This window comes from Leptonotus elevatus, chromosome 9, assembly GCF_054856555.1.
Source record: "Leptonotus elevatus isolate MCC_2025b chromosome 9, RoL_Lele_1.0, whole genome shotgun sequence".
Lineage (NCBI taxonomy): Eukaryota > Metazoa > Chordata > Actinopteri > Syngnathiformes > Syngnathidae > Leptonotus > Leptonotus elevatus.
In genome coordinates this window covers 10114217-10133068 of record NC_141247.1, presented here as the reverse complement: position 1 = coordinate 10133068, position 18852 = coordinate 10114217, and the positions used below count along the sequence as shown (strand labels likewise).

Below are 18852 nucleotides of genomic sequence, written 5' to 3'. Positions count from 1 at the left end.
CGGCTAGAATTCTCGAGTAGAAGTTCTCACGTTTTAAGTTTTCACTTTTGTTGTTCTAATTGAACCACACGGAGCCATCCTGTCGTTTTAAGCCTTCATCGTGTCCACTCCCTCATCCAAGGACCTTCTTCTTTAGTCCGTACTCCGGGGAGACGTCCTCATGTGGTCGGCCACCCAGGAAACTTGCGCTCTCATCATCACACATACTCACATAACACAAACAAACATGCACAGCAACATGGTTGCCAATGAAGACTCGTACATTTTGTTCCGATTTGGCTGCATCAAGCACACACTCACACACACGTACACACATTCAAGTGCGTATATCCTCACAATCTCCGTTATGTAAAGTCTAATCCTGGCAAGCGAGGCGACTATCCATGACCATCCACACATCTTTGCGGGGGCTTTTTTCCAGTACTGCTGTGCCTCCAACTAAGCAAAGAAAGCAATATCCCGCTTTAGGATCAAATGAATCCCCAGTTGACTGCCAAAAGTCCATTCACAGCTGCAAGGTCCAATGCTCATTTCACGGCAGTCACCAAGGACCAGCAAGGACCATGGACTTAATTCTCCATGTTATTAGACATTTCGGACTACTTTAAGCTTTTAGGTTGGTGCAAAAGTTTCTTTTCGGTACACAGTGCAGCAAAGCAAAATGGGTGACTACTAGCAACAATTGAATTTGACCAAGCATCGACGAATTAACTTCAATGAAAAGCCACAACTAAGTAAGCAGAAAGGACTCTTGGCAACTCTTGGCTTCTCCACATGATGCATCCACTGCCAGTCCTGTGGAGCTGGGCTCCCAAACCAGATCTTTGAGACCCATGGAAACTGACCTTGGACTGAAACTGGACTCCACTTTGAGACTCGATGCCCAGATCAGTGCAGTTGTGAAGTCCAGCTTCTTTCAGCTGTGTTAACTTGCTAAAATCAAACCTGTTTTTGACATTTCAATTATCCATTTTGTGCCCATTTCTTCGTTTCGTGTAGCGCTGCCACTTTGGTCGAGTGTGTTGCATTTAAAGTGCTTTATAAATAAAGTTGGATTGTATTTTTAACTTTGTTGCCAGTTTTGCTTTGGTAGGTTTGCTTTTGCTTTTGATTGTGGTTGACATTCAAAAACTGGCTTTGTATGTTGTTTCAAGGCTACCTACAGTAGTTGTCATGGCAACCTCCGTATCGGTATGCGAGGTTGCAACGACCTTGATCTGCAACTGTTGCCACACGGGAGGAAATACATCAAACTATCCCCGAATCCTTCGGGAATTTTCCTTAACGCCGCTTATCATTCAATAAGCCCAACTATCGTGAGCTTGTCTTTTAAAACCTTGATCAACCTTCAACATTATCCTGTTTAACACAGAGGCGCCGTAAAATCGCCTTATCAGAGAACCATGCGCAAATGGGATATTGTCGTAACTGTGGGTTGCTTTCACGCCGCAGTCAGAGATGATTTGACTCTTGCTTTTCAACAGGGCAAGAGAAGCGAATGTCAGGTGTTAAACTTCACAACCGCATCTCAACCTAGCATGTAATTTCCTTGTTCATGGCTAGGTCGCACCTTAGCCTCTTTTAAGCTAGATTTTCTCGACTCTCAACACGGCGGCACAGTCTTCATTTATTTGTGCGTGTAAAAGAGCACGGGAAAAAGCTGGTCGTGGATGAAAGTATCGGTTAGCCTCGCTAGCTTTGGTTATTCTAATCACCACTAGTCATGACATTTTCATACCAGGGAGATCACGGCACTGTTGGTGAGAAACGTTGGCAGCAGCACTAAGTGAAGCTCCATCTTTGTCGCCTAAATGTTATGTCCTCACTATGAAACACAAGATGAGGCGAGCCAATTGGAGACAAACATGCGCAGGGCTCGCACTTTTCACAGCAATGGAGAGCTTTATATATTTGTAATTATTGTACTATCCGTACTAGCCCGTCCGTCCAAACGTCTTTATGTGAAACCGGTCCGTGGCATAAAAAAGGTACAGGACTGCAGTATTGTGCTAAAAAAAATATCAGTAACGTCATCAATTCATTGACTTCGGCTGGACTTTCATCCCATCATAGTTGACTACAAAAATCTCAAGACGTACAGTATTTGCAGTTCAATGTTATTTACCTGTTCGGTGCCAGTGCTGTTTATACAGAAAAGGCAAGACTAATGGTGCTCATAGAACCACAATTACAAGACATTAATGGATTTATTCTGAGTGTTCCAACTTAACCAAGACATCCGCAGGGGTTCAACCACCTCCCCGCACCCTCGTTTCGCTTCCCAGATTCTCCCATCGGCCGCGTCGAGGAGGTCCACGGGGAGTCTTTAGGGGAAGGACGTCTTTCTCTGCACTGCCGCACAGCGACTTTGTCGCCACAAGCTTATTAGCCACCAGCATCAAGATTAGCAGAGCGGAGATTCGGAAGAGACACTCTTGGCGGCACTTGAAACATGAAAGAAGACAAGTTGCCTCTCTTGAAATGCTTTTGTGAATAGAATCCAGTTCGAGGATGTGTGTGTTCGAGGTGCTGCTATTTTGGTTAGCGAACGGAGTTTGGAGATGGGTTGTTTATATGCTGCACCGAGAGCATTATTCTTCTGATAATTTTTTTCTTAATGATGAAATATGTATGAAGTGATTAAGTGTCTCGGTAAGTGCTGCTGTTTAGGTTAGCCACAGCATTGAAATGGGCTAAACTGGCATCTAGGAGCTATGATAATTACACTTGCTATAATTACATTGCTTTCTTGACTGAAAATATTTTGAGGCAGGTGTTCATACTTTATCCCAATCCTCACCACCCCTTAAATAAGATGTAGGGAACTTTTGTATTTAGTTCATGATTGATATTGTATTACTTGACGTAGGCGCTAATGTGTCTTGAGTGAATTTATATACAATAACGAGCAGATTCTCTGCGTGTAAATCAACGTGTAGAAATATCACTTCCTATGTATAAAGTGCCATGGTATGCCATGGGGCTTCTGTTTTGGTTAGCAACACAGTTCAAACGGATTAACTGTTGTGTGAATGATGGCGTATGTGCATTCAGATAACTGCTTACGACCTTTTTCTTTTTTTCAGATGTGAAAAGAAGAGGTGTTTTGTTTGCCTTGAGTGGGCTATGTGGGGCATGTAAATAAATTATTTCTATACATTTAACGCCACATTCTCTGCATGTAAATGTCCCGTAGTAGTGGTACTGCTGTTTTGGTTAGTGAAAGTAGAGAAATGAGCTCGGCAGCTATGTTGTTTGTACCTGGATTGGCTGGCAACCAGTACAGGGTGTAGGGAGGTGCATTTATTTGCCTTGAGACATTTTTAGATACATTTGAATTATTGCAGATTAGCATACGGGCAGAAATGCCTCCTTACTATTCCATTAGACATTTCTGAGCCCACGCTGGCATTAAATGACATTTCACAGTGATTGGCGGCGCTAATTAGTTGACGAGAAAATGTCACCATGGTGAGATTGGAGTTGCTCGCTGAAATGTGAAGCGAAAGTTATTCTACTTTCAGACTCATAAAATCTGCAAATCCAACGTCTTAAGAAGGACTAATGTTATTCTTGCAAAATCTCCTCAAGCCTCGGGAACGAAAGTTAAGCAAAAAGTTTTCAGTCCTGTTCAGCAAAATAATGATTTTTAAAAATAATAATTTTAGCCTGGGGTGAAGCAGCAGAGCATTATGAAATTGAAAATACCGTACAAAAACATCCAATAAAAAAAAAATGCCTTCGAGGGGTCAGTAAATGTACAAAACCAAATTCCCCGGAGCAATGCTGGGGGTTGGTATGAGTATCTAAAAACTTGTGCCTCCCTCAGATCAAAGTCCTGAGTAGAATTTCCACGTTCTCCTCTTTCTTGCAACATGTAAGACCCGATATATTATTGTTGTGAATGTGTGAACAGTGTGTCCATATATATCAAGGCTACCAGTCGAGGTTATAGACGGATAGACTCGCCTGCGTCTTGTCCCTACGCAGTGTTGTTTGCGACCATTACTTGACAAATTCCTTGGCGTGATCAAAGCTCCTGCCGACATGAACATCGTCGGAGTTCATTAATTAGTCGTCACCCCGCCTGTATAACGACGGACCGATGCTTGTCCCGGCCTGTCAACACCTCACCTTGCAAACGGCAGCCGGGACCCTCCAGGTCGCCGCCGTCTCATCAATTTTACCGTCTCAAGCAGATGGTCACATCCGCTATTTCCTCCAGAGGCGGAATGAGGGGCTTGCCTGGCTTTTTTCTTTCTTCTTCATCGTCAGGAGATTTTCTCCCGTGAGATGGCGAGGTTCGCTTCTGGTTAAAATCAATTTGTTTCCGGTGCGTTGAAAGTGAGCAGAGAGTGCAGGTGGGAGGTTGACGAGTCACTATTGTGGAAGCGCTGGACTGGAAAGGGGAGCTGCAGTGACAGTGTACACATGCGAGAACACACATGCTGACCATCTGGATTAGTCTGGGGGGAAAAAGGTTCACCTAGTGATGAGATTTCAATGTTCAGCTTCCTTTTCCAGGAAATGTGCTTCTGACAGATGCTGTTTTGAACCTTTAGGAGTTATTGTCTATTATTCAAGTTGACATCTGGATAGCATGCCTGCCTCGCAATCAAAGGTTCTGGGTTCGAACCTGATTATTCTGTACAAGTAGTATTTCAGAGGTTGTGGATGCCGAGTACCAATAGTGATGAGGGCTTTATGTGTTAGCATTTTGCTAGCAGACATAGCTAAGTGTGTGTTTGCTTAAATATACAGCATGTAGTTCTCTTTATTTGTGTTAGTTTTACTGTAAACTTTAACTGAGAGCATCAGTAAACAGCTTCAAGTATTCATGTCGACTCTATCATCAGGTCGCGTGATGTCACTGGTCGACAATATTATTTCATGTTTAGCACATCTAAAGAGCCGAGAATGGAGATGAGAGTATGAGAGGATCCTCACCATTGGACTCATCGTCCCAATTATCAGAGTCGCTTTCAGCCTCATTGTCCTCGGGTCCTAACCTGAGGTCCGAGTGGACGCTTTGCATGAAGAGATGCTAATCCCCTCTGGGAGACACAAAGGCGATCAAGAGAACGAGTAATAATTTAGCACCGCCACTTTCATCTGAGCCGCTCACCTCTGCTGTCGGGCACTTAAGCTTTGGTTTCAAGTGACGGCGTTCTGCGTTTGACTTGGACGATGCTTAACTATCTGGGCTCTGTGCTGGCAGTTTGTGTCCACCTTCTTCCTTTTTTACGAACTGTTTTAACTGTGTTGATGCAAATGTATGAAACCTCCCAACGGGTGGGAATTCATGTCTGATTTGTCATTTTCAACTTCAGCTCTTCAAATATACTCTATCAATAATTACTGTTTACATCAAACTGTGCCTTTTGGCTCTATTGTGGCCACTTTTGTCCAATTGGAATGCCTGAAAAACATATGTACTTATTTTCCTTATGCTGAATGCAAAAATTGCCATGTTCAATGGTAGTTAAATCGAACAAAGCCTCTGGGTAAAATTATACACAATTGAGCTTAAGGATTAAAAATAACACTTTTTGCCTCTCTGGCGCACATTCTAGGGGCCACCAAAGACATGGGCAAGATGTTGGGTGGCGAGGAGGAGAAAGACCCCGACGCTCAGAAGAAAGAGGAGGAAAGGCAAGAGGCGTTGAGGCAACAAGAGGAGGAGCGGAAGGCTAAGTACGCCAAAATGGAGGCAGAGAGGGAAAACATCCGACAGGGCATCAGAGATAAGGTAGGAAATGCAACACCAGCACCACTCATGCATGTAAAACATAAAGAAGAATCAAGTCAAATGTGCAATATAAAGTTCTTCTAAGGTTTCCGATTAGGGGTGTCAAAATGTGTGTGTTAATTTTGAGTTAATTTAAAGTTATTTTAACGCCTAGGGATGGGAATTGATAAGATTTTTACGATTCCGTTTTCGCTTATCGATTCTTAAAAAAAAAAAAAAGATGAATTAACATAGATTAGCATCCATCCAGCGTCTTAGTTGTATCTGTAACCAATAGACATGTTTAAAAATAACATGGCCTGACAAACCCAACAATGAAGTTTTAAGGTCCACATTTGAGGACTCTTCAATGGGGTGCCATGGGGTCCCCAGAAAAAGAAGAAAAGATTTGAAAATAAATACATTTACATTACGAGTGTTGCTTTTAAGTCATGGTTCGTTCTGTACGTCTTTGCACGTTTTGCAACCTTAAATGAACCGTGATGGAAAAAAACAACACTCGCGTTTACTTTCGCGAGCCGGCGCTGTTTAGTCAGATACGGGATTTAACATTAACAGTTACTAACGGCACGTTTCACATAAAGGCAAACTGCCGCTAATATAATTGCTACCAGTACCTGGAGTGTTGATAGGAGAGAACGCTTGCATTGCTGGCGGGCGTTGCTGCTGTGTTGATCCCATCGGGACTCCGTAGCGTTCCCAAACACGACAGACAGTCATCGCATGCTGCGTGTGCAAATGCGGTAGTGTTTCCTCCCTTATATGAATTATCCAATTTGCAAACATTGCAAGTTGGCCTGCTTTTAGCTTTTCTTGAATGTCAACAAACTTTCGAGCGTAGCGCCATGTTTGTTGCTCGGCGCGCACGGAAATGTCGCGCGACTCGCGCGTAGTGACCTCATCGTCCCACACGGAACCGATAAGGGACTCGCAAAAACGGCAAACGATGCCAAGGAATTGAGACACTTGGAGCCGGTTCTCAACAAGAACCGGTTATCGAATCCCATCCCTATTAACGCCACAAATTTTTTTAACACGCGATTGATGACCACCCCTTAATTGGAAAGTCTGTACTGGGGGAATTCCACTCGCATTGTAGTAGACACGTCCATGTCAAAATTGAGCAGCAATAATAATGCATATATTTGTGGAGACTGGGGTTAATTTTAAAAATGTGCAGAATTTCACAAGTTACTTCATGTTAAAGATTAGATAGCTCTTACTATGAAAAGAAAAATGCACTGAGCTGTCACCAGCGTCTTACAAATGCAATTATGCCATCTAGTGGCAGAAAAAGGACCTCAACACAAATCAATATCACACTCGTTTTTTACAGTACAGTACATCTTTTTAATTTGAACTCAATTTTATGAATTATTAGGAAATTACTGTATCAATGACTAAAAGATGCAGCCATATTCCTAATAATTTTTTTTTTTCCACTTTTATGTTAATAAAAACTCAGAAAAATATATTTTTAATCGCCTGACACCCCTAGTTTCTATAGTGTATTTTTTTGGTGAAAATTTCATAATTTGTAATGTACTTTTAAGGGGAACATTCTTAACTCCCCTTTAAAAAGTAAAAAAAAACAAAAAAAACAACAACAACAAAACAAAACATGATGGGTGTGTGAATGCTCACTTTGACCACTTCAGCAAAAAAAAAAAATAATCCGTTAGTGCCAATTTGCCATGAACGTGTTGTGAAAGCAGCTTGAAAGAATAGTACAAAATAAGAGTAATACACACGGTGTCACAGTAATCTCAACATAGCCAATACTTCAACTTTGGAGTCGACTTTTTTGTCACTCTCCGAGGTCGCAGTCGTTCCCCTTGTTGGGTTTTGTAAGAGGCGAGAGAAGGCGACGCTCGACTGAGCGTAGCCATCGTCTCTTCAGGCCTTTTGTTGCTCTTTGAATAACTCTGAAAGGCTGCCGAGCGAGACAGATGGCGGCCGGCAAAGAGCGCAAACATTGCGGCAGAAGGCAGACAAGCGCATATCCGTCAAGGGAATCCTCAAAGTCACCCCTGCTTTTTTTTTTAATGTGCACTGCCAAAAAAGCCTAGATTTTAGATTTCCATACTGTTGCTTCTCATGGTTTTAACAAATGTGTATGAAGTATCCTTAAAATTATAATAATAATAATAATAAGATGAATGAAACTGTGTAAGCCACTTCGCTCTAATAGGGACTTCTCTGTTCTATTAGAGAATTTGCCACAGGGAACCCTAAGATTGGTCTTCGGAGTAATGGGATGTCAAGTCTGACATTGGTATCAGATTCACAATTAGGGCACTCTTAAGAAAGACACTTGACTCTAATGGGGAAATTGTTACACGAACACAAAGACTTGTCTCTGGAACAATTCAGTGCCAAGCCAGACATCGATGTCGGAAAAGGAATTCACTGTTTGTGTGCTTTGAACAAAAACATGAATAGGTCATTTGCTATGTGCTTAAAAAAGGCAAGCTACTGTGTCATTCTTGTCGTAGTGCGACAAAAGTGGGATTCACCGTATGAACGGCCAAAAGAAAAATACCAAAACACAGTCATAATGGGAAATTTTCATGCCCAGTGCATCCCAGTTGTTTCTTCAAGTATTTTCCTAGATTAGCACAGGTAGAAGTGGGCGTTTGCGCCATTGTGAAGGGAATGCAGCCGATTCCCGGCCAATCAAAGCGGCTTAAATTCAGTGCAGAGAGCCACGCAATCTACCGTATATGCCTTCCAGCCCCAATAGTAAATCTGACCATTACCACCACCCGTTGTTGGGCCGTGCGGTCAAGGGGCTGCTACTAAAATGTTGGTTAAGATGATAACGAGAACCATTGGTTCGATTGATTAATTTCTACAATAATTCGGAGGTCTTGTCCCACTATGTTGTTATTTATGAACCACACATGTCCACAATCTCAGAATCTGGCTACCTACACCTCGATCAAATCCAAAATCACGTTATACTACCTGCGCCACAACTTAGACCTGCTGTTATCTGATCTAAAACATAGTCTACTTTTGGTCACCAAATTGCCAGATGCGCTGGTGGTGTGCAATAGAGTACACCGGAATCCTTATTGAGGTCTACCAAATTCACACACAAAACTTGACTTGAAAATGCTGTCTTTGAAAATAGGGCCCAAAAATTTGTCTCTGGAACAATAGCGCATCAACAATTGTGGCATTGGTGTCAGAAGTGGGGTTCACCATTTGCATGCCCTTTAGACAATTGACTCCAATAGAGAATATGTGAAATTAGCAACATGTGTGCCTTTGCTCAATAAAGGTTGTCAAACCTTGTCGGAGAAGATCGCTTACGAAATGCTAACAAGGTCCTAGCGGTGTTGACATACCATAAAATATCATAACCAGGGAGGACATGTCATAAAATACAAATAATTAGGGATTTTGTGAGTCCATCAACATATTAGTGTTGTAATTTAAACTCCATGCACCAAAGTGAAAGAAGCATATTTATGCAGTATATTGCTGTGAGATTGCGCAGGTTTGCCTTGGGGGACTCCAATGAATCGCGAGCAAATGGCGGAAGAAAAGCTGACGAGCTGCTTTCCCCGGCGATGATTTTAGTCTAAGCGATCCCCGGACGACCCCGCGGTCCGTCTGCAAAAACACACACAAAATGCGCCGCCGCTCATCCACGCAGCAGAACGCCGCGCGGGTAGTCTTCCTCTAGGATATTTATTGGCCTCGGGATCCCATTACGGAGAAGCGGCAACGAGGTCACGGAGGAGTTCATCCCATTTTCCGCATCTCTGCTTCAAGATCAACCGTCGTGCTGCCCGTTGAACAACTGGCCTTTTGCAACGTGCTACTCAACAGCCTGCTGCATTCATTAGTCAGGCAGCAACTGCAACAACAACACACACAAAAACATGTTAAAATACAAGTTTTGGTGCCATGTTACAATAGGAAAAACCCAGATAATAACATGAAGAACTTTTTGAGACATAATATAAATATTTTTTTTATTTGTCAGGACAATTTTTTAGTAGCTTCTATAGTTTAAAGTGATGTGCACTGCTTGCATGGTTGCAAGCAGAGTGGAGTTAGCCATTTGGTCTACTATTTTCACATTAACTGTAAAGTATATCATATATATATATATATATATATATATATATAAAAGACATGTTTCAGAAATTTCTAAATAAAATTAGTAAATAATGTATGTATATTGTAACTCATTTGCATTTTAAATGGTTTAAGTGTCCCAAAGACGCATTTATACGTTTTTTAAATGTTTTGTTTTTTGTTGCTAGAGCATATACAGATGCAGCCTCTGACCTGAAGATGGTCGCTTAAAGCAATTGTAGTTATTACAAAAAAAGTCCAGCAGGTGGCAGCAAAGTATAAGAGGTCAACCAGAGCCATGTTGAAAAAAAAAAACTCTTCTCCCCAGTGTTTGAAACATATTTTTGAATAATGATGAAACTTAGCTATATTGTCATGCTAATTGCTGAAAAAACAAAAACAGATAAAAATTTACTTTTTTTCTGATGAAAAAAATACCATAATCTTTCTTTTGGTAGGTTCCATGTTTTTATAGCAATAGAAGACAATAAATATTCTGTGGGCCTTGCAAAATCAGTCAAAATCCAGTAAATTAGCCATGAGCGAAGGGGGTTGCTTCAGTGAAAATGGCTAGAAGTGAATAAGTTAAATGTCTGTTATTTAACACTGGGGGGGAAAAACTAAAGAATAAACTCACGTTCTGGAAATTTAGCGATAAGTCAGTCAGTTTTTGAATTCGCCATTTTACAATAAATGTTGCCATTCACTTGAATTTTAAAAATTAGCGACCAACACCAGTTTGACCATTTTACTGTACATGAAATTCTGTGGCTATGTCTATTGTAACAGGACACACACAAAAGTCTCAAGGGATGGTTTGAATGAGCCATTTTGCAGTTGGCTCAATATGGCCATTCACGTGAAAAAAAAAATTAATAATAATAAAATGCCCCTAACACCATTTGATGCGATCAACGCAAAATTGGGAGAAGATTTCCATCATGGACAAAAAAGTCTCAACAAACCATGACCAGAAAGTTGGACATAATTGAAGCTTCCATTTTTGGGCAAATTTCAGGACTGGAACTTGACAAACTCTTACTAGGAAATTTGCCCAAAATAGCTTTGATAGCAATCTGTTAGATTTTGGTGAACATGTCGAACATAAAGGAGCATATGAAATAATCTCAAGAACCCATTCCCAAAAGTGTACAGGAAGTCAGCCATTTTGGTTTGAAGTAGCCATTTTAGGGTCAATTTGGCCATTGGTGTGAATTTAAAAATAAATAAAAAATTAGCCCCTGAAACAAATTTTACCGATTGATGTGAAATTAGGTGAACATGTCTTTCATGACAAGATGCGTGAAAAAGTCTCAAGAACCCTGAAATTGAACAAGAAGTCAGACATTTTGGTTTGACACATCCATTTAGCTAGAATTTGAGAGTTTTATTTAGTTTAACCTCCTACTAGGGTACTGGCCTAAATAAAAACCCATCTGAAGCAGATAACGTAGGCAGATGGCTGTTTCTAAATGTCCCCATCTTTTTTGACTACGCCATCTAATGTGGGCATTAAAGTTTAATCATCTCGAGGATTCGCCATGAAAATGTGTTTACGAGGGCCCGTTCACGGCTGCTCGCTGCTTTCATTTGATTGATTATTTTTTTTTTTCTGCTCCTGTGCAGTACGGCATCAAGAAGAAGGAGGAGAAGGAGGCGGAGGCGGCGGCCGCCATGGAGCAAGCCTCGGAGGGCAGCTTGACACGCCCCAAGAAGGCGGTGCCCACCGGCTGTGGCGAGGAGGAGGAAGAGGAGAGCATCGTGGACACGGTGATGAAGTTCATCCCGGCGCCACTCATGGATATGTTCAACAAGAAGTAACGCCGCTTCGCATTTGACCATCTCCTCCACCCTTCCTCCCTCCTCCTCTTCCACACACTCTGCTCTTCTTCCACTGCTGCGACGTGATGTGACGTTGGTCACAAAATGGCTAATTTAACGTCCGGTCTGCCACTTATTAATTAATTGTAATAGACATCATGCCCACTTTGATTTGTAAATAGCCTGGCGTTACATGGCAAATAATTATATATATATATATAAATAAATATATATGAAATATGTATATGACATATATCAAGATGGATAGATGAGTACAAGCCATATTTTTAACTTTGAAGACAATATCCAAATCATTTTTTCTGTTTTAATTTAATTTAATATTTGATACACATATGAGAAAACTGATCATCCCTGTGAGGTAATCAAAGAAGTGATTGATTTGTTTATTTTTGGCATGCAGTGAGATGTTGTGACGTGACGTGGTTGATTGTCGCCGCTGAGTGAAATATTTGAGGCAATAACCGCTTTTGTTTGTTTGTTTGTTTGTTAAATCTGGATTATTGTGTCAAATGTTCTTCCACATCAGGGTGAGCGGGGCTTAAATCTAAAATCCTCAAAACGACGCAAAGTTTGTCTCCGAGCAGTAAACGACTGCTGTTGTCCTGCGGCTCACGTTTTGCTTTTGTTCAATGATTGCAAAAATAAATATGCGGAAATAGGAGATGCTTCAAAAACAGAAGACGGTCGCAACCGCCGAATATATCATTCACCATCCCCATGTCTATTTTTACCATGTGGCAGACTTTGCAAAGCCAGACAATCTTCGATGTTGCGTGTTTGACCGAAGATGCAGGCTCCTCCATTTTTGTCATATGAAAAGTTAACATCACACTAAATGTAAAAACGGTGCACAAAGTTGGAGGGTCATCATGTTGACATGCCTTGTTTTACTTTTTGTCAATTCCACGGTGTCTTTCTGAAATGTTCCAGACAATACTGCCAAGTTAGTTACTCCGTTAAGCAAACAAAAAACAAAAAAACTAACGTCACACTTACATTTCAAAGCCAGCGTAGCGTTTACATCATGAAGTTATTGCTGATCTCAGAAAGTGTTGCACAAGTTGGTGGGTTGCTATTTAAGGACGTTTTGATTTGTTAGCTCCATCACTTCATAACTTTCCGAAACATTCCAGCTATTTCAGACAGACAGACAGACACTAGTGCTAACTTTGTCTCACAAAAACAACAACAAGAGAAAAAAAAAAAAGTTTTTGTTGTTTTCATTCCCGTAAAGTCTTTCCGAAACATTCCAGCTATTTCAGACATTCCGCTAACTTAGACTCGTTGTTAGCCACAAAAAAAGCAAGCATTTCCAGAATTTGACTGTGACTTTGTGCCATTATTTCAGCATTGAATCTGAGCAACAATCTGGCTTGTGTGTGACAAATTGTAGTGTGTCGTGTGTTTCGCGTATATCCTGAATGTATATTCACGCTAGCTTCAGCAAGCTAAAAACACAGAATCGTGTTAAATTTGAGCATTGGAGTAGCATAGCATCCAGTGAGTTCATTGTGCTGGTAAACTGCCCCTGCTAGCCTCAGTTCAGAGTGCTAGCAGCTAATTAGAACCGCGCATCCGCAAACGACGTTATCGAGTCAAACCAAAGAATGACACTCATAGTAGTTGTAGTGGTAGATAGCGATAGTAGACAACATTCTTTTTTTAAAACTTTTTTCCACATATCTCAGGTGTTGTCGCTTGTACCTTCGCTAGCCTTCTTCTACTAGCCTCATTAGCCTAGCTCGCTAACATCTCCAAGGGCCTTGAAATCCCGCACAATCAGCGTTTACAGCCCCAAACAAATTCTAACAAGCTACAAATACTGCCCCCCAACCAATTTATACCAATTACTAAGCTGCGGCGATCTCATCATAGCTTCATTTGGTAAAAATGTCACACTTCTCATGGCTAACAGACCACTGCCATTTGACAAAAGCCTTTTATTTTTCCTCTCATTAATCATTATAATAAGTAGGCCTAATAGTAAAAGAAGCCACTTGATAATAAATCTACTCTTTGATGTAACTTGAATGTAAACGTCTGATGTTTGTACTCCTCTGTCGTCTGTACCCGTGGATGCTAAAGTTAGCGCGCTAATCTTTTGTGTTCTCTCTAGCTGGTCCTGTACCTGTCCTCTTGGTAGCTGGTGATTGTTTTTATTTTTTATATCAATATCTCTTTTATGTGCACATTTTAAGTATTTTCTACTGCAAATTTTTCCCCCCGCCCCTTCTTCTTCTTACTGGACGTCTGCATGCTCTGTGGTGTGCGATGGTGCAACTATAAAGCGTTTTTGATGTGTCCCGTTGTGTGTTTCTACCCGCCTTCCCCAAAGCGCTGCTCTTTTAGCCTCACTTGCATGCCCCCTGAAGACAGATATTTTAGTCTGGAAACCGTCATGCAAAAATAAAATAAAAAATAAAAAAATAAAAAACAAGAAAAACATGGAATCACCACACACTGAGAATAAAGTGATTTCATACAATTTTTTTTGCATTGTCTTGGTGTCACATGGCTGTTTGTGGAAAATATGTGGTAAAAATGTTTGCTCCCTAACATGACCCACTCAGTTGCACCCCCTTGAAAGGAAAAAATTTGATGAAAATCAGTCCCGCGACATCATTTTTCCTGATCGACATGAAATTGGGTGGAGCCACAAAAATGTCTCAAGGACTCATGCCTTAAATGGAAGACAAAGTTGACCATGTTGGGTGATTTCCAGGGTTTGTCCTTAGACGAACAACTACAAGGAAGTTTGCCTGACAAAAAAGGTTTGATCATTTTGATGACAAAAAATATTCTCAGACTCCAGTTTCCCTGTTGAACACTAAACGATGTGGACATGCCAGGACGCATTAAAAGCCAAAAGGACCTGTAGGTGACCAAACCTGAACAGGAAGTCCGCCATTTTGCAGACACTCTGGGTAAATTCTAGGGCTCGTATTTCGACAAACTTAAAGTTGAATCTTTTCAAAGACTCGCCATGAAAAATATTTTTTATCATTTTAGATTCCATCTTTCATTTGTATAATACTGTATTGAAAATTTCTAAAGTTATGCGTGTTATCCTTGGCGCACTTCATAAATACAAATTTCTTGGTTGAAATGCATTATACCTCGAAAAACGGCAAATTCGCAGTTTGACTTCAATCCACCATCCCGACATCAATACCTTACATTCAAGCACATAAGTGTGTAAAAATGGCTAACATCGAGAAAAGCACATTGCTGTTGTCGCTAGCGTTGTTTTTAGCATTCCTCGGCCACAGGCGCAATTTGTTCCGACAGTTGGCAAGTTGTTTTAGTGTCAACGAGTCCTGACGGATTCCACTGTCAAGCTTCTCGTCCTCCACTCCAGCTTGTTGAGCGCACTCGAGTCTGCCAGTAGGAAATGGAGGTTTAAATCGATGCCGTTAGCGCAGCGTGCCGAGGGAGCCTCGCGGTAACCCCCCGGGTACCTTTCACGCACTCTCCACAATACTCGAGCTCCACTCGACATTCATTTGCCTTTGACGCAGTAAAACACGTCACTAAGTGGCTTCCAACTAACAAACTCTGCAAGCTTTTTTTTTAACCAAATTTTTAAATACTTGGTCTTCTGCTACAGCTCTACAGCAATTTTGGTGGGTTTTCGTATAAAGATTTTTTTTTTTACCTTTTCACAACCTTGTCGCAGTTGTGTGTGAAAGGTAGTGACGCATACTTTAAGCCTTATTCCTTATTGCAATTAATTAATTGTTCCCTCAGAATTCTACACACAGCAGCCAATTTTGACAAAGTGACTACATTTATTATTAATATTTTTTCGTTATTTTTCCAAATTTATTAAAATTAAAAAGTAAAATCTCAAGTACATAAATATTGACAGCCTTGAATACTTTATTGATGCACTTTTTGCCGCAATTTCAGCATCACGTCTTTTAAAAAAGATATATTCCACTTAACTTAAAAAAATAATAATTGTGTTTTTTATCACGTGATCGGTATTTGTTTGGCTGTCATTTTGGAGTTATCTGGAGGGATAAAATAGGCTGTAAACTGAAAAAGAGAAGGACTCATATCTCAAAGTGTCATCGTATTTATTCATTGAATCAGAACATGACAATGATGTCAACATGACAACGGGTAATGTTTTTTAATTGTGATTGGGAACAACATTTTTGTACACATTAGTGGAGCTGAGTACGTAACCATGCTTTGCTGGGCTAAAGGTTGTCCTGCTATTGTGCTAATGTTGCTAAAGGGTTCTGCGTAAAAGGCAAAATTGCGTCTTCTGCCACTTTGAGCTCGCCGAGTGATGTCGTCATCATGATCAGTGCACAGACTCTCACGCTGCATAATGTATTCTTCTACATGATTTATGTATATGAATAGTGCGATGGGGCATGGGAAGTATGAATTCTTGATGTTCTTGCGTCGGGATCACACACGAGTCAACGGGATGTTTTGCTCAGCTATAAATACTCAAAAGTTTCCTTGGGGGAGGTTGCCAGGCGTGCACCTCTCTTTCTCACACACCAGCAGCATCCTCTTGAATGAGTGCGCAAAGCTTATCAAAGGACGCCGTTTTGAGCTTTCACGAAGGGACGAAACAAAATTGCTCTGTGGACAAAAGTTCTGGGACACCTGTAAAACAAATAAATAAATACAATAAAATAAATGACGGAGAAATGTAATAATATGTTATTTGCAATGTAGCAGGCCAAAAATATTTTTTTCTTTACCATTATTTATCTCGGGTACAAAATCAAATTGTATTTCATTATTGCACTATATCAATGCATTTTACTTCATTCATATTTTCTTAAATCCCGCCTTTATTCACATCATATTTCCACTAGCTAGTAAAAAGGCTGTAAACTCAAACCATCAGATAAAAGCCACGTTTAATTGTCTGAAAGCCATTATTCATCGTTAAATGCTATATATAATATATAATAATGAGGATAATAAGCATGCATATGTAATGCAGGTCACATGGCTGCAGTGGTCCAATCACCTCACAGCATATTTCATTGTGGTAGTTTCTTTCCAGTCCCCCGGGTGAAGATGATAATCCATCATTCCACTCATTTAATCCCCATCCGATGCTTCCTCCGCACGTTTCCATGCATCTTCCATGATTGGGTCTATTCTTAAATCTCATCAATATTCATTGGCGCCATGATTATGATCAAATTAACCATCACCTTCTAATCAAATGCTATGTTCCATCTTTATGCTAAACACTAGTCGAGTCAAGCTGTTTATTTCATTTGTGCAAGGTGACAGTTATCGTGACTTAACTGGCGGGAGGAGCAATCATACTTAATATATCATATTACACATACAATAGGTGCACGCATGTGACCAAACGTGCTGTGGATTATTTTGTCACTCTGTTGTCGGTTATCATGAATAGGAATAATGTGTGAATGTGAACCATCCATCCATCCATTTTCCAAACTGCTTATCCTCACTAGGGTCACGGGTGTGTTGGATGTGAAAAGAGTTCAAATTAATAAATACACTTATGGAATAATTTATTTCATCAAATACTGGTAATTTAAATAATTTTTTTCATAACCATATGAACTAATTTGAACTGTCTTATTTCAAATAAGTAACTAAATAAATACACCAGCATGTAGGCTGCATGAGTGCTGTAACACTGAGATAATCCCACAGTCTCAAAAACCTAACGTCGTAATGCACGCTTATTGTAATGTGGATTATATATACTAGGTGTCATTAAATTAGACAGTGTAATTGCAAAAAATAATAATCCAAGATCAATCCATCCACTATGACGTTTAAATTGTTTAAATCTAATAATCATAATAATAATAATAATAATAATTATTATTATTATTATTATTATTATTAGATTTTTCCGTTAAATGAGGGTTGCAAAATGTAGGTAATGACTAACTTGTAAAGTTGTGCCAATTATTTAATAAATATTTACTGGCAATTTCAATTGAAGTCACACCGCATTATAAAAGTAATAAAACAGCAAGTATCTGACGAAATCAAAAAACGTCCACGTTTAAAATAAACAATTACTCTAATGTATTGTTTTCTGTAGCCTCTTCAGACACGCATTTTTTTTCTGCTGGGCAAAATGTATTTTCTTTTTTGTGTGCTGATTTTGATTATTTTCCCACATAAGAACAACATGGAATTTTTGGGGGCGGTTATCTCACATTTGTATTTGTTATAGTGAACGCCAGGATAATATGGCTGTAACATGTTGTAAACTTACCATGTTTATATGCAACATTTTTAACATGAACATTATGCAAATCAACTTGCAAATGTGATTGGTTATTGAAGATCCAATCATGAACCAGAAGTGTTGACATTATCCAAAATGATGCGTTTTATTGGTTTAGACACGCGGATATGTCATGTGCATTGTATTTGCAAAAAAAATCGGCATCACCGATTTAATTCCGTAGCGGATTACAAAGAAAATCAGTGTTATCAAACATTTCTAACGACTAACCGCTGAGACCTGCAACAGCGTTTATTATGACACATGAATTGGACACACTGAAAATGGAATGACTACAGTAACGGTGACCGGTACTGCAAATGCAAAGATGACAAAACCTGTATTTGGGATTGCATCGGATTCATTTTAATCCAGCAGATCCTCTGGGTAAGGGAGATAAATCGGGTTTATATCAGAAATTGTTGCACAGAAAATATTGCAAGAAGTACACAGCAAAAATTGGAAAGTGCAGAGTTAAATTTGTGGGAGTTCGTTTTTACTCCCAAAATGTAATTGAAAGATTTTCCGAGTGAAACCACCTCGATCACCGGAAGTTAGATGAACTCCGCCTTAGTGACAAGTCAGCGCCATTTTCCTCCCACTCGTCTGCTCACTGGGAAACACTGACAGATAAAATGACTTTGGGCTCATGAAGTCATTTTCACTCACAGAAAAGACTGTGATCAACAGTAACACATGTGCTCTTCAAAAGAGGTGTTCTCAATTAGTTGGGTTAAAGTTGAAACCTCGAATAAATACACGGACTGAACCAACTTCTCACCCAGTGTGAAATATTTAACTATTTCAATAGTGCTTATTTACCGCTGGAAAATTTGGAGCTATATAAACTCTGAAAAAGTATTCCAATCAACTTTGTGGGAGTTATTTCAGCACTGTGCTTTTTGCTGTTTAG

The 18852-nt window shown here is 40.1% G+C and overlaps 1 protein-coding gene across 2 annotated transcripts in view; it reads left to right on the top strand.

Annotated features, from left to right (window-relative positions):
• LOC147168336 (complexin-2-like) overlaps positions 1-14168 on the top strand; it is a 63358-nt gene extending 49190 nt beyond the window's left edge. For both annotated transcript variants that reach the window (XM_086084738.1, XM_086084739.1), the window contains exons 3-4: positions 5574-5749; positions 11468-14168. In XM_086084738.1, coding sequence (XP_085940864.1) covers positions 5574-5749; positions 11468-11662 — 371 coding nt within the window. In that variant the 3' untranslated portion in view covers positions 11663-14168. The remainder of the gene's footprint in view (positions 1-5573; positions 5750-11467) is intronic.
• The last annotated feature ends 4684 nt before the right edge of the window (positions 14169-18852 follow it).